This window comes from Plectropomus leopardus, chromosome 7 (assembly GCF_026936395.1).
Source record: "Plectropomus leopardus strain MGB_pleo_1.0 chromosome 7, ASM2693639v1, whole genome shotgun sequence".
Lineage (NCBI taxonomy): Eukaryota > Metazoa > Chordata > Actinopteri > Perciformes > Serranidae > Plectropomus > Plectropomus leopardus.
Genome location: NC_142182.1, coordinates 34,558,922 through 34,576,444, shown reverse-complemented (window position 1 = coordinate 34,576,444; position 17,523 = coordinate 34,558,922). Strand labels below are relative to the sequence as shown.

Sequence of the window (17,523 nt, the reverse complement as noted above, 5' to 3'; positions counted from 1 at the left end):
TTTTGCCATGTTTTCTCTTTATTGGATTCATTTTGCAGTACTGTCTCTCCAAAATCAAGTTAGACACCTGCTGACATTACAATAAACAGGGTTAGTTTTAATATTTAAGAGGCATATCCTTTAGGTTCATGCTAGAATTTTCTTTAACATTTTTATTGTAGCTCCACTTTGAATTCCTCACTGTTTGTAGCTGTGATTAACCCATTTTGAACTATTTACACAGCCTTCAAATGTTATATTCATAAAAAGGTAATATTTTAGACCTGAATGATGTCAAATCTATCATGTGCAGGTAGCTTTTCAATTAATTCATTGCGTGTTGGACATGCTGTAGTTTGCAAAATCTCAGTAAACACAGACTCAGCTGGGTTTTGATCAGTTTCCAGTCATGGCACCTGGATAAAAACGCTCTGAATCACCAAGTCAGAAGTTTACTGCACTCTTTTCTCTCTCATAGAATTTAGATAAAAATGTTAACATTGCTAATATAGAAAGACAAAGATTAGAAAGAAGAAACTGATCCAATGTACCCTGCAGCAGTCCCATCAAAGAGGACTGTTCTTTGTGAGTTTGGAGACACTGGACTGACTATCAAAACAGCCGGTACACCTGTACTTGTGGTAAATCCATGCCGTGTAGCTTGCAGGAAGTGAATCACAGTTTGTCATTGTCCAAAACATGATGTCATATGTTCAGCGTCTCCAATTCCTACAAAGTGTATCAGAGGAACTAAGCCCTCAGCACCATCCCCTTAAACCACAACATATGAAAAGCCAGTTTTATTTTTCTGGGCTAGAGCCCTGTTGCTGGTTTCTTTTGGTAAAATTTCTCATAAAACTCAAGTTTTCCTGTAAGTGTCAATTCCTGATAAGTGGTGCCTGATAACAAATCTGCTTCTCTCATGCCTTCTGTTTTTGTGCTGCTCTAGCAAGTTCATCCTCTCAGTTCTAAAAGTAGAAAGAGGATGACACACTGTTTATGTGCCAGTGACTCCCCACAAACTCCAGAGTTAAGTAGAGCGTTCGGTTGCGGTTGATCTGACAAGCGACTTCCATATGTCAGGCAGAGTCTTATGTCTCTGACAGACGGTTGACCGGAGCGTCTACTGGCTCCATCATCCTGTACTTCTCCTCAAGAAGAGGCTCGTTGCCCTGCAGATGGATGAGAGGCTTTGAGTGCAGCCCAACTCTGCTCTCCTGGTTCCTCTTGTTGTAGATGTTGACCCTGTGCTCCAGCTCGGGGCTGGTTTTGGTGGATCCTGCTGGGCTAGGCGGTTTAAGGTTGACAGGATCCAGGCCCTTCTGGGTGAGACAGGCGTTCTCGGACAAAGAGGAGAGCAGCTCCTGCATCACAGCGCTGGGACTTCCTCGTGGCTGAGTGCCCAGGGCTAGAGGGCTGCTGTAGGGTGGAGGGTAACAGCGCTGGTCGCTGTAATCTGTGGAGGTGGAGGCCTCGCGCACCGTGGAGCTGCAGTCTGTGGTTGAGCCCATCGTGTGGCTGCTGATACTGTGCTGGCGGGCGCTGAAGCTGCTGCGAGATACTGTGGTGGTGGAGGCTTCGCTGACTGAGCTGCCGGTGCGCTGTAAACGACTGGACGGCACCGCGTCTGCACTCACCAAAGAAGAGGGAAGCTGGCTGGGGTTGTTCGGCAGGTGCACGTCTATGGCTGCTGTGGTGATGACTCGGGCGGGGTCTGGGATCCCCATATCTGCAATAACAACACATAATGCACAGAGCCTTAAAATGCTGCGATGCTAAATGCACTGATGAAGGAGTGAAGCAGGATGTTGACAATGCTCACCGCTGCTTGGCTCGCTGTAGTACTGGCTGATGTAGTTGTTCATGTCATCTTGACCATGGTGATCTGGAGAGGATAGAAATGACCACTGAATGTAAGTCGTCTTGATTTTAAAGGTTAATCATAGTAATTGTTTTACAGTACAGTATGTGAGGAGTAACTTTTTCAATTATTTAGAATCCCTACAACTTGGCAGCAACAACCTGACTCTGCAGACTCAGTCTGGGGATGTGGAATGCACCTCTCTGGTGAGGAGAGCCAGAGCTGGTGCGGAAGGTGGAGTGGTACCAACTAGATATAGTTGGGCTCGCCTCTATGCACAGCTCTGGCTCTGGAACCAAACGCCTGAAGAGGGGCTGGACTCTTGCTTTCTCCAAGTTGCCCAGGGTGAGAGGCGTCAGGTGGATGTGGGGATACTCACGAGCCCCTGACTGAGCGCCGCAATGTTGGAGTTCTCCCGAGGAACGAGAGGGTTGCCTCGATGTGGCTGCAAGTAGCTAAGAGGAGGTCTCTGATGGTTGTTTGTGCGTATAAACCAAACAGCAGTTCAGAGTACCTGGCTTTTTTGGAGTCTCTGGGTGGTTTACATAGTATACTATGACTTTATTCATTTATTTATTTTTTTTACATTTTTATGACATAATATTCCATGACTTTGTTTTTTTACTTTACATTTTCATGACTGTATGCTATGAAGTGTACTTTTTTTTGACATGCTAAATTATTTGTTTTTAATTTTATGACATACTCTATTGTGACTAGTTTTTTAAAACATTTTTTCTCACATTGTATTACTTTTAAAAATATATATATTTTACATAGTATACTATGACTTTTTTTTTTTTTTTAAACTTTGACATACCATAGTATGACTTTTTTTAAATCCCCTTTTTATGGCATGCTATATTTTTTGCAAATATCTAACATACTATACTATATCTTTATTTTACACTTTTATGACATACTTTACTATTATTTATTTTATTTTTATACAAGTTAATGACATATATATACTATGAAATTTTGCAGTACTATGACCCTTTCTTAAACATGTTTTTGGCATACTATATGTTGATTTATTTTTACATTATAAACTAGGTATTTTATTTTTATGATAGTGTGCTATGATGTTATTGTACATTTTTTGACAAACTAAACTAAATTATTTTCACAGTTTTATGTCATGTTCTATTGTGACAGTTTTTTTTAAACATTTCTTCTTACATTCTGACTTTTTAAAAATATATTTTACATAGTATAGTATGACTTGTTTTTTATTTATTTATTTGTTTATTTATTTTTACATTTTTTATGACATACTATAGTATGACTTTTGTAAATCACCTATTTATGACATGTTATAGTTTTGCAATGTAATATACCGTACTATAACTTTGTTACATTTTATGACAAACTATACTATGACTTTTTTGCAGTACTATGACCTTTTTCTTTAACATTTATTGGCATACTATATAGTATGATTTAATGTCATTTTTATGACACGCTATACTATGGCTTTATTTATTTAATCACTGTATGACATACTATGTGTTGAATGTTTTTTTTTTTTATCACTTTATCACAATACTATGACTTTTTTGAATATATTTTTTTACACAGTTAACTTGGACTTTTTTTACTTTTACATTTTCATGACATAACATTCCATGACTTTGTTTCTTATTTTGACAGTATGGTAGGACTTCAACATTTCTTGACAAACTAAACTAATTCTTTTTACAATTCTTTATGACGTACTCTATTGTGACTTTTTTTTTTTTTTTTTACATTTTGTCTGACATTCATGACTTTTTAAAATATATTTTTAAATAGTTTACTGTGACTTACTTTATTTATTTTATACATTTTTATGACATACCATAGTATGACTTTATTGTACCATTTTTTTTTTACACTTTTACATACCATAGTATGACTTTATTAATTTATGACATACTATATTTTTGCAATTTTGTAACACGCTTTACTATGACTTTATTTATTTTAAATTTATGACACCCCATGACTATTTTTGCAATGTATGACATACTGTACTACTGTACTATTTTGCAGTTCTATGGCATACCATATTATGACATTTTTTTGGACAAAATATAGTATGACTTTTTAAATTTTTTTTACATAATATACAATATATAAATCACATTTTTGCGACTTTACTATGACAACTTTTTAAAAAACATTTGTTTGACATAATATTCTATGACTTTTTTGCTATTTTATGACACTGACTTTTTTATTAAAAAAAATTGACATGCTGAAACTATGACTTTTTAATATGTTTTATGATATACTATACCCTGACATTTTTATCACACTTTTATAACATACTGTTGTATGATCTTTTAATCATCTTTATTCCATACTATACTGTGACTATGTTTGTCTTCTTACATTTTTATGACATACTGTATTATTTTTACATACACACTGCCTTTTTTTGCCATGACATACAATGACTATTTTTTTTAATGTTTAATCATTTTACATGTTTGTATACTGCTTAAAGATTTTAAATAGGGTCCTGACAAGTTAAATGTCACTTTACAAATAAATAAATATATATATATAAAGAAATATTGGAACAACACTAATTATTTTAATTTTTAGCTAATCATTGAATCAATAAAATGTAAAACAAAGTGAAACAGCTAAATCGAATCGCATGTTGTCAGAGCCAAAGGCAATCAAGGTCTTTAAAATAGGCATTCATTTTACAGCCATATAAAGCAGTACAGCATACAATCTTAACATTACAGAAGGTGAATGAGTAGACGTTTTCCACTTTCTCTTGATAAATGAATTAAAACAACTAATCAGTCGATACAACTGTTTATTTCACTGCTGATATATACAAAGATCAATCAACAATTTGTTTAAGCATTACTGAGCAACACTTACGATTGTGGATGTGGTTCACAGGTCCTAAATCAGTCAAGTGTTTCTCTAAAGTGCTATCCAAGGTCCCACAGGACTGCTGAATGGCTCATATTCATTCATGTTTGGGTTTCACATACTCATTTTATGAATGTCCCAAGAGGAGGTGCTCATGGTTCAACCTGAACTGCGACAGGGACCATCTCCACATGATCAATATTATTTGAGTACATCCAGTTAAAAGGATGTCTATGTAGAAACACTGTGGCTCAGATGTGAGGCAGGTCACATGATGATTTATAGCTATGATAAAGGAAAAGCCTCAGTGTTTTGAGCCCTGACTTCACCTGCACAGACGGCGCTTTGTTGCTTTAAGTTGTGTAAGTTATGACCTGTCACGCTATGAAAGGTTTATAGTCCGTCTAGGTGTGGCCCCAGAATTTTGATGTGGATTATGAGATGAATGTTTTTGAGAAGAGGACACTATTAATACACTGTCCCACCCTCCAGCTTGAATCTTTGGAGCAAAGGCTTGTTTACTATTTGCAGAAATGTCTGGTTTGAAGAAATATGCTGTACCACTTTCATTTTTTTTCTTACTTTCAAACTAGACTAGCCTCTATATATTACACATATTCAGCACATTATGACTATTCGGTTATTTCTGACAGATCAGGTTGCTTCCAGGGTTTCCACAACTTCTGAAACATCAAATTCAAGATCTTTTTCAAGGACTTTCCAGGCCTAATTGAACATCAAAGATATTTACTGTTACAACACTGAGATCCTGTGAAGTCTGCTAGTTTGCATAAAAATTCTCAGAGACAATTAAAAATAGAGAGACTCAGGGTGGCCTCTAGGTGACCTGCGTAGAGTGTGCGACCCATATGCTGAGGCCTTTGCAGTGACCTGGGTTTGATTCCAGCCTGTGGCCCTTTGCTGGTTGTCATTCCTCCTCTCTCTCCCAAATTTCCTGTCACTCTACAGCTGTCCTATCAATAAAGGGAAAAAATCCCCCAAAAATGATCTTAAAAAAAAAAAATATATATATATATATATATAGAGAGAGAGAGAGAGAGAGACCTGAATGTGTTAATCAGGGTTCCTACAGCTCGCAGCAAGTGGAATTTAAGACTGATTTCACTATAACCAAAATTGGGAGGGGAAAAAAGACCTATTCTCTCACAAGGTATATAAAATTTAAGCACTTTCAATTTATATCGGTTTTCAAAAACATTCAAGACTTCCCCCCTAATTTCAGTCCACAAACCTTCAGGGATTTCAATGCCCCTTGGGAACCCTGTGCTGCTATCAATCAGTAAGTATTTTCTCATTTCAATTGTTTTCCAAACATGACTGAATAATAATGGCTCTGAGAACACATCTGCAGTCAACCGTCCACATCGTGTGGACACGGTGCATCATTGAAAGCACAACCTAGATCCCCCCTGTGTGTCCACACTTTGATAGCCTTAATACAATTGAGGTGGGTGTCCTGGACACTTACCTGCAGGCCCCCCAGGCTCTCTGGCTTTGGCTGGTCCACGATGCTCAGAGGCCCCTGGGGCTAGTCCGTCCACCTCCTGGAAACTACTGCTCTGTTTACCCCACATATGGTGGATCTGCATGGCTGCTTCCCTCTCTGCTACCAGATCCAGGTCCTGCTGAGCAAGGTGGGCCCTCAGCTGTCTGATTTCAAACTGAGAGGAAAGAAAGACAAATGGGAGAACTTATTTAACTTAAGACATTCAGAGTAACACAGACCTTTTTTCCTGCTTGCTAATATTCCATTCGCTTCTCATATTACATCACAGTCAACCTTTACGTATAAAGCACAGTAAGCTTAACCCTTTGAAACCTGAGCTTGATTTCATTCAAAAACATGGAAGAAGGGAATGAGCAACTCAACAAGAAATTACCCAAATTAGCAAGAAATTACCAAAAAAAACTAAAAATTAAACTAAAATAGAAAGAAAGAGAAAGAACATATGCATATTATTTCTCTAACATAATTTTAAACATATAATTTTAATAATTACAACTATAGTTTGGGGGAAATTTTCCCCATTCTTTTTGTGTGTGAATGGATGACTAACTCATAATGTGTGAAAGTGCCCTGAGTGGTCAAAACTGACTATAAAGGGACTATACTGCAGGGCCATTCACCATTTAGAGTGCTCCCAGAAAATGAACCGCACTGGCTATCTGATATCCACAAGATTTTTGTAAAACAATCATTTCCTGGGATCAATTTTAAGTGTCTTTTATGCCTCTTTGAGTGTCTGTCTTGCTGAGCGCTTTGCTGCCCTCTGCTGGTTACATTGTAGACTGTAAGCCGGTAGGAGATAGAGAGATAGGAGGACGTACGGCCTGCTCCTGGCAGATCTGGGTGAGACGGTCAAGCTGTTCCTCCCTCACCGCCTTGGCCTTCTCGTACTGCTGGATTTCCAACTCCATCTCCACCTTCACTTGTAGCACGTAGGCTGAAACAACAAATCATGTTACAGTCAGTTTTCCCACAAAAGAAACATTACATTTGTTTTTGCTGATATTAATATTAACTTAACAGTTCATTGAAATTACTGTCCCTAAGCTGATACTGAAGCTTGTGTACTAATGTACACACTGTTTTAAGTATCGAAAAGTCACTGTTTTGTTTAAATGAAAATTCACAAATTCACAAGCACATGATTTGGAACTACAACCTTCATCCTTAACACAAACTGAAAATGGATGCTGCATTCAGTCATGTTAAATTTTTATTGAGTGTGTCAGAAGTTGCTCAATTTGTGGGTAGCTTTTGAGCATTAGTTTGTGGTGTTGTATTTTTGTTGCATATACTGTAATATATTAAAAACCCACATGGGGGAGCAACACTGTTAAAAAAAAGCATTTTCCAATAATTGAAATGCTCTGTGCACCTATATGATAAATAATTTGCATTTAGCAGCTGTAGTTTGAGATTTAAACCACAGGTTCATTATGGCAGATGATATCCTACCTTAAAATAATTGAAAACGACAAAAAATGCGCAAAGACGCTCAAGATTGAATGCAGCTGATCTGGCAGAGAGCATGCTGCAGTATACAGTATATCTCTGTGACCTGACAGCAAAGGACAGGACGCAGAGGACACCAGCCCCTCCCAGCCTCACCATCGATGATCCTCTTGACCCTCCAGATGCGCAGTGTGATGATGAGACCGATAGCGTCCCAGGGGCTGCTGGGGCCGTTGGCCACTGTGGAGGCCACCATGGGGGCCAGAGAGAGGACGATGACAGCTCCATCAAACACCTGAGACAAACACACACAGCCACTGTTACGTCTGCAGCTTCCTCTGTGGGATGACATTGAGAGAATGACACTGCAGTGAAAGGGGCCCCGAGTAACAGGACTAATGGGACCCTTGGGAGCTTACCTCTACTTTGTTCTCTATGTAATCCCATATCCCCAACACCACGATCCTGAACACCGTCTGAGGCAGACAGAGGGACAGAGATGGAGACAGAGAGAAGGTCACGCCCAGGATGAGATGGAAGAAAATGGCTAAACAGAGTGAGACTGCATGACGCACGCTGGGTAGTAACATCCAATAATAAACCTGACAGTCCTGCTAAATGGCATTTCCAGTTGCTATTCAGATTTCTTTCATCACTCCAAAGGTAATTCATCAATGACATCATAATCATCACAGGCGGCACGATAGAGTTTCATCCAAACAATTGGAGACACAGCATTCAGCTCCTTCTGCTGACGCAGCAGGGGCCGCACAGGGCTAACAACTCTCCCTTTGTCTCTGTTCCTCTTCTGCCATCCCTGAGCCCCCATTCTCATTTCACATATCCAAGGTTGCACTGAAGCAGCAACCAGCCTCCCTGTGGTTTCCACGCCTTCCATGCATCACCAGAGGAGGGGGTTGCTTTTATTGATAAGCAAAACTACACAGAAGTTAGCAGTGAGCTGGTCAAGTGTAGGGAACTAAGACAAATGTGGCCAGCTGAAGAGAAAATGGTAATCAATACAACACACCTGAGGCCTTGAAATTATTTTAAAACTAGCAGCAGAAAAAAGCTTCATCTGCATTTTAAAGTGTCTGTGCTGCGGATCTATCGAATAACCTGAGAGGGGACAAATGTGCCAGCTTTAACAACAGCAGTTACACAAGTTGTTTGTTTTTTGTTTTTTTAAAGAGTACAGATGTAGGTCTTTGTTGTGCCATTTCGTAGTCACTTCCTTTGAGCACACTTTAAATGAAGCCGTTCACAAGATCCCCTCCACTAATCAGAATGGAATCACACTGTGACAGAGGACACAGGGCGTTTCGATGCTGCTGTTAGTATTCTAATGAGGATCTGTCAGTGTACTTCACATACTGCACAACATGCATTAATGGACAGGCCGCTGCATCAGCTGTAAGTGAGACTGTTTTTGTGTTGGGGAGGACAGACACTCACCTCAGTGAAGAACACGGAGAGAATGGCAAGGCTGATCCAGTGGATGATGCTGGCAAACTGGAATGCGTTATTAACTGTGGGAGTAAAACAGAATAAGTGATTACATTAAGGATAGTTTCTGTGATATCAGATGGTGAAAGATTTGTTTTTAATGCATAAACATGTACATAAACATGAATCCACCATAGCCTGTACATGCATGTATCTTCCCAACTATTCATCAAGCTAATTGTGGACAGCCTGAAACAGCACTAGGCTGTCAGCTGAGGCATTTCTCTTCACGCGCCACCTCTCGCCCCCATCTGTCTTTGTTTGGCGTGTTCAGTGATCTGTCTATCAGTCCATTCATCTTCCTCAAGTCCTCCTCACACTCTCTCCAGCAGCCAGCTCTGTATTGCCTGATTTCTTTGTCTGCTAATCTCCCTCAATGCATTTGTCTTACTTTTCCTTTGTCTGCCCCGTCTAGTCAGTCCCAGGGGGACAGCAAAGGCTTGAATGCATTTGGAGCGACATCTTTGCCACGTGTGTTCTTCACTCAGTGTCATTCAACAGGCTGCGACCTCTGACCCTCCACTTATGGAGGATGAGGATGTGTCCACTATGCAACATGATGTAGGTGAAGGTGATAATGGGATGATATGGATCACACTGGTGTTATGACCACTTGACATTTTGTGTTAACTGTGGAATATTAATAGGTGGATGATATTCCCCAGATCACCATTGATCAGAACTTCAGGTGCATACAGACTCATTGAACTGACAACATATCAGCACATGTGCATATACATAAAACCACAAAATTTGAATGGTCTTAAAATATACTGTATATGTATAACAAGTGGCACATGAACCTTTGGGAAAAAAAGAGGTGTAGGGTTAATTTGTATCTCGAATGGGCAATGCATTTCAGAAACTGTGATTTGAAAACTGAAGGATATATTTTAGGGAAATTAGGAAAATTCACTATGTAATAAAAGTAGAAATTCATTAGTTTCCTAAAATTGTTATTGTTAATCATATGTGCCTGTCTATCTAAGGGTTTATATGTTAAGGGATTAATTGTATTCAGAGGTTAATTTAATAATTACGAAACAGAGGAATAACTCAGTCACCTTGGCTGACAGAAAGTCTGGTGAATTCAAACTTAAAGAAAATGAATTTTATTAGGTGTGTCACTCTATTGTGTGAGTTTTGAAACCAAGGTTTAACCCAATGCAAACACATAAATGTTTATACTTGGAAGAAATTTGTGTTTTTTCCCCACAGGATACAGCAGGTTAATCTACATCCATATTATGGTGGCACTTTATAACAATATATGAGCTGTTTAACAACATGTGTTTAACTAAGAATGAAACCTTCACCTCAACACGAGACCTCTTCCAAAGAAAAACTTACTGAGTAACTAACTTTCAATGAGGACTTGTGTTACAATTATTTTAACTAGTTACTTTTAGTCAAGACCATTTTTGGAAGACACACTATACTATGACATTTTTGATGATTTTAAGATGACATATAACTATGACATATTTTATGATTTTTGGACGACATACTATACTATGACATTTTTTATAGTTTTTGGACATTATATACTATGTAGTTTTTTTCATTATTTTTGGATAACATACTATAGTATGAGGTTTTTGAATATTTGTGGACCACATATTAATATGTCATTTTTTATGATTTTTGGAAGACATACGTTACTAAGTTGTTTTTTATGATTTTTGGACGACAGACAATACTATGATGTTTTGTATAATATTTGGATGACAGACTATATGATGTCGTTTTTGATGATTTTTTGAAGACATACTATTCTACATCGTTTCTGATGATTTTTGGACGTCATACTATACTGTGACATTTTTGATTTTTTGACAACATACTATACTATGACGTTAATGAAGACTTTTGGACGACATAATATACTTTGAAGTTTTTTATGTTTTTTGGACGACATATTATACTTTGATTTTATTGAGGATTTTCAGGTGACATACTATATTATTACTTTTTTTTATGACTTTTGGACGTCATACTACACTATGACATTTTTGATGATTTTTGGACAACATACTATACTATGATGTTTTTGATGATTTTTGGATGACATGTTATACTATGACTTATTTATGATTTCTTGATGACATACTATACAATGACATTTCAGATGAATTTTAGATAACATACTATGCTATGATGTTTTTTTTTATGATTTTTGGATGACTATGGGTTTTTTTTTATTTTGGGGCATTTTATCTTTATTTTATAGGACAGTTTGAGAGAGACAGGAAAGGTGGGACAGAGGAGGGGAAACAACATACTATGCTATGATATTTTTCATGATTTTGGACAACATTCTGTACTATGTCGCTTTTTATTCGCTACTTAGATGTTTTTAATGATTTTTTTGACTATTACTATGACATTTTGATGAGTTTAAGACGACATATTAAACTATGACATATTTTATGATTTTTGGACGACATACTATACTATGATGTATTTAAGGATTTTTGGTCAACATACTATAATATGACGTTTTTTTTTTTAATGATATTTGAACGACATACTATACAATGATGTTTGTGAACATTTATGGACATCATACTATAGTATGATGTTTTTTTCTGATCTTTGGATGACATACTATACTATGTTGTTTTTGATGATTTTTGATGATTTCATACTATAGTATGAGGTTTTTGAATATTTGTGGACCACATATGATGTGTTTTATAATATTTAGACGACATACTATACTATGTCGTTTTTGATGATTTTTGGATGAAAAACTATACTAAGGTGTTTTTGATGAGTTTTGGATGACAAACCTTACTATGATGTTTTTGATGATTTTTGGCATACTATGCTATGATGTATTTTATACAATACTGTATAGTATACTCTATTGTATACTATACAATAACATGTTTGATTATTTTTGGACAACATCATATTCTACGTTATTTTTGATGATTTTTGGACGTCATACTATACTATAACGTTTTTGATGATTTTTGGCATACTATGCTATGATGTATTTTATATTTTTAGGACGACATTCTATACTATGAAGTCATTGATGGGTTTTAGATGACATACTCCACTATGACGTTTTAATGATTTTTAGATGACACACTACACTATGAATTTTTTATAATATTTGGACGACATTTTGTTTTATTTTGTTTTTTATAGTTTTTAGGTGAAATACAATGCTATGTCGTTTTTCATGATTTTGGATTTCATAATATACTATGATGTTTATGATGATTTTCGGACGACACTTCATACTATGTCGTTTTTGATGATTTTTGGGTGACATACTATTCTGTCGTTTTTGATGATTTTTGGATGACAAACTTTACTATGATGTTTTTGATGATTCTTGGAGGACATAGTATACTATGCCGTTTTTGATCATTTTTGGAGGACATACCATACTATGACGTTTTTGATGATTTTTGGACGACATAATATATTATGACGTTTTTTACTATTTTTGGACAGTATATACTATGAAGTTTTTTTCATGATTTTTGGACGACATACTATGATATGATGTTTTTTAATATTTTGGATGACATAGTATAATATGTCATTTTTTATGATTTTTGGAAGACATATTATACCAGGTCGTTTTTGATGATTTTTAGATGTCATGCTATAATATGACGTATTTATGATTCAGACGACATACTAAAGTGTGATGGTATTGATGATTTTCGGAAGACATACTTTACTATGATATTTTTGATGATTTACTATATTATGTCATCTTTGATGATTTTTGGATGACATACTTCACTATGACATTTTTTATGATTTTTGAAAGACACTATACTATGTTGTTTTTGATAATTTTTGGACAACATACTAAACTATGGTGTTTTGATAATTTTTGGACTATACTATAACGTATTTTATTAATTTTTGAGGACTTACTATACTATGATATTTTTGACTATTTTTGGATGACATACTATATTATGATGTGTTTTATATTTTTGGATGACATACTATATTATGATGTGTTTTATATTTTTGGATGACATACTATATTAGAACATTTTTTATCATTTTTGGATGACATACTATATTAAAACATTTTTCATCATTTTTGGATGACATACCATACTGTGACGTATTTGATGATTTTTCGACGACATACTACACTATGGCACTTTCGATGATTTTTGGATGACAAACTATACTATGAAGTTTTTGATGATTTTTGGACAACACACTATACATGACGTTTTCGATTATTTTTGGATGACATACCATAATATGATTTCTTTTTAAATTTTTGGATGACATACTATATTATAACTTTTTTGATCATTTTTTGGACAACATACCATGTTATCAAGTTTTTTGTGAGTTTTGGACGTCATTCTATAATATGACATTTTTGATTATTTTTGGACAACATACTATACTATGTTGTTTTTGAAGATTTTTGGATGACATATTATACTATGAGGTTATTGATGATTTTTGGATTACAAACTATACCATGACATTTTTTATGATCTTAGGACAACATACTAAACTATGACGTTTTTGATGATTTTCTGACGACATACTATACTATGACATTTTTTAGGATTTTTGGATGATATATCATAATGTCATGTCTTTTTTAATTTTCAGATGACATACTATGTTAGAAAATTTTGATGATTATGGACAACATATTGCATGATTTAATCATTTTTGGACAAAATGTCATAATATGAAATTGTTTATATTTTTTGGAGGACATATTAGATTACGATGTTTTTGATGATTGTTGGACAACATAATATACATGAAGTTTTTTTTAAAATTATTTTTGGATGACATGCTATACTTTTTACTGTGTTGGCTATGATAAAATAAAGCCAATAATAAATAATAATAATAAATTTAAGACACACCTTCATCTGTAAAGTTCACATTTCCTAAATCGATTCTTGTACTGTGAGATTTTTTTTCGAGTACATGCTCTATGTGCAGCTTAGTCTTTGGGCTAATTAAGTTCTTAAGATCTATAACAAAAGAGTGAGTCCATAAGTCCTTGCATCGACCCAATGCCTTTTTATAGCAATTAGTAAACAATTTTGCTGTGCACTCCACTTTTCCCCCATCTAAAGGATGCTATTTGCAAGCCAGGACTGCAAACAATGAGTATAACGAATCCCATCATCACATCCTAAAAACCACACGCATCACATTTTCTTGGTGTCTTCTACTCACACTGCAACAGCTTGGTGTCTATGAGCAGCTCCAGTGTCAGCAGCAGCACCACCAGAATGACACAGGCCACCAGGAAACAGTTGAAGCCCGCCGACAGCAGACACACCTGCCACAGTGCTGCCCTTCGCCCACAGCATGGCTTCAGCCAGTTCGACCTGACCGGGGGGGAGCGGGAGGTGAGAGACAGAGGAGAAGAAGAGGCAGTTAGAAGAGCTGGGGGTGCAAAGATAAATGGTGGGTCTTGTTGTGGTGTTATTTTGAAATGTAGTACTGGCAAAGAGTGTAGATCTGACAGGCAGCATGCAAGGTCAAATCAATAAAACACAAGAAACGTCAAGATACACAAATCGGGAGGTGTATTCAACCTTGACTTTGCTCTGTTTCCCATCAGTCAATGTTCCTTTAAAAAAAATTCAGCAGAGGGCACTATTCTGCATACAAATTCAGAGCATGCATGCTGAAATAAATTCACGCTAAGCGTTAATGTGAAGCATAAATACTCGATCTGCTGGCACTGAGATGATATATTGATATGTGGAAATTCTTTTCATGGTTTCATGGTGTCATTACTTTTTTGCCCCTATTCTCATCTCCTCATAAAACTTTTTTTTTCCTGCAGCCCTCCTCATTCAATTAAAGCTCTCATTTGGTGCACCAGTGTAGTTTACTTACTACAACAGCCATTAGTTTGTTTTTGCCTATTTTTGGAAGCAGATTACATGACGTCTGATGTAATCCACATTCAAGCATTAAATAATTTGTTTTTGTGTTCACACAAGATGCCAGTATCCAAGTTTGTTTAGACATATTACGCATGTATAACCTCACAGTCAATTTAACGTGGTTCTGGAGAGTTAGGGAGGATAATTCCCCTCCCTGCTGCTTCACTGGGTGATAGGACAGATCTCTGAGTGAGAAATGACAGACTGATAAATGCCAGGTTGGTAGTTTGTCGGCTCACCAGCTCTGCTTTTGTAAGAGCTCTGAATGACTGACTGACTATGACGGCTGACCTATGATGGAGCTCTGCCAGCATGACAGTGGGGTTGCATGTGCACCATCTGGAGGGTGCAGCCGCATGTGGCTGATTGGTTCATCAGAGCGAAGGAATGAGGAGAAACTTGGGTTTGACATCTGAATCTGCCAATCTGACCACTGGTTAAAGGGTAACTTTGGCATTTTTCTAACTTGGAATCTATTTGCCTACATTTTTATTTCTAAGTGACCGATATGAAAAATTATTTTTTGAGAGAAAGAGAGGGCTGCAGGTGTCAGCTGTGCAACACCCACAATGTCAACCAGATGGGGCAATTGTGAAGGGTCACTGTATGTTCTTAAAAAGTGATTTTGCCACATACAAGTTCAGATTGTAACTAGTGTCTGAAGTGTCTCTTTACTCTTCCCTTGATCCAGTCTGTTTGTTATAACGTCTAAGATAGGTGAAGTGTAGCATGTTAATTGTTGGCACAGCTCAAGACTGCACAAACCATTGTTTTTTTTCTTTTTCTAATCTTTTAGATAACATTTCATTGTTTTCTTTACTTCATCACATCAAACTATTCCTGACACTACTCTACTCAACTCTTACTCGTGTTTCCAGTGTTATATGTCTGCAACAATCAGCTTTGTTCTTTCAATATTGGGTTGTGTTGTTAATGTGCTAACTGGCTAACTAGTGTTACTGTGGTTTTCCAGTTTCCCATTTTGAATGACTATTACAGACGACTTCAGTCTGCTGGTATGAAGGGGAATTTTCTCTCACACAGTTGTGCTTTGTTCACTGTTGGTTTAGTGTGTTTATGTGCAACTATTTGGCTGACACACAGCGCTGTGAGGCAACACAGCAGGGGGCTTTCGTCATCATAAGTTCTAGGATGTCGGGTTAGGGGCTGATTACATCACGACGCATTGCAGCAGGTGTTACTGCTCCAAAAACACCTTGGAGGGATCTGGAAAAACAGCTAGGAGCACCTGTGGAGCAACGCTACATATGCATACTGCTTGTGTGTGGCCAATGGTGACACTGACGAGCGGTGCGACTCGGCGCCTTGAACAGAATAGGTGAAAATATTGGTATATATAGGTGAGCAACGCAAAAGCATTGCACTGCATAAAGAGAGGAGCACCGTACAGGCACACTGTGTCATAAGGAAACAATGGTTTTGCTGGTGATGTTTTGCTGGCGATGCTTGTCTAGTAATTCTCCATCTGCCATTTAGTGTGTCACGGCCTTTACACACAATAAGAAACACACACACACACACACACACACACACACACACACACACACACACACACACACACACACACCTATCTGTATACACTGTTGCTGCTAGATATCTTTTTTGCCTCATCTTGCATACCCAAACTGAACGCTTGTTTTATCCCCTTTTTGTTTTTGTTAAATTCTGTTTTCTTAATGTTCTACACTGTCTGTTCTTTTATTTTGTGTCTTTGTGTCACTTTTTATGATTTCTTTTGTCTGTTTCTATGTCTCTGCACCTGCTTTCACTTGTTCTGTTATTACTGCATTTTGCAATAAAGAGACAAAAATACACAATAAGAAACAAATCAGATCAAGCAAAAGAGTAAAGAGACACTTAAGATACTTAGAAAAACAATCTGAGTCGGCTGCAGCACTCTCTCTCAAAACTGGACAGCTTCAAAAACTGTTCCTATTAGTCAACTAGACACAAAAACATGGGAAAACAGATTCCAGGTTAAAAAATGCTGAAGTTACCATTTCAGCAGCTACTGCTTTATATACCTTCCTCCACACTGCTTTATATTTCCATGTTTGGAGTGTCCCAATGTTCGTCCTGTGCTTGCTCCTTGTCCAGGTGCATTGTGCCTAAAGATGTGAGTGTAAGACCTGCCTTAAATCCATCCCTGCTCTCCTCAAGTCCCACCAATCAGAGACTGTGACTGACTAAGACTCCTGGGGATTTATGGTCAATAAATAATGACAAATCTCCAGGAGGCACACCGGGCTTTCCCTTCCTGTCACAGCTCTGCATTCCACGTACACACTCCTCAGAGGCACTCTTACAAACTCAGACGTAGGAAAGAAGGTGTGTGTGTGTGAGGGGTGGCTGTCCTTTCTCTGAAGCAACACCGA

The 17,523-nt window shown here is 37.1% G+C and overlaps 1 protein-coding gene across 1 annotated transcript in view; it reads right to left on the bottom strand.

The window, feature by feature from the left end:
• Positions 1-10: 10 nt before the first annotated feature.
• The window catches only part of tmem266 (transmembrane protein 266), a 45,985-nt gene continuing 28,472 nt past the window's right edge, over positions 11-17,523 (bottom strand). Inside the window, exons 4-11 of the mRNA XM_042496465.2 lie at positions 14,406-14,560; positions 9,153-9,226; positions 8,117-8,173; positions 7,854-7,992; positions 7,067-7,182; positions 6,207-6,399; positions 1,802-1,864; positions 11-1,708 (exon numbers count right to left, since the gene is read on the bottom strand). Of these exons, the coding sequence (XP_042352399.1) occupies positions 1,071-1,708; positions 1,802-1,864; positions 6,207-6,399; positions 7,067-7,182; positions 7,854-7,992; positions 8,117-8,173; positions 9,153-9,226; positions 14,406-14,560 (1,435 nt within the window). The 3' untranslated portion in view covers positions 11-1,070. The remainder of the gene's footprint in view (positions 1,709-1,801; positions 1,865-6,206; positions 6,400-7,066; positions 7,183-7,853; positions 7,993-8,116; positions 8,174-9,152; positions 9,227-14,405; positions 14,561-17,523) is intronic.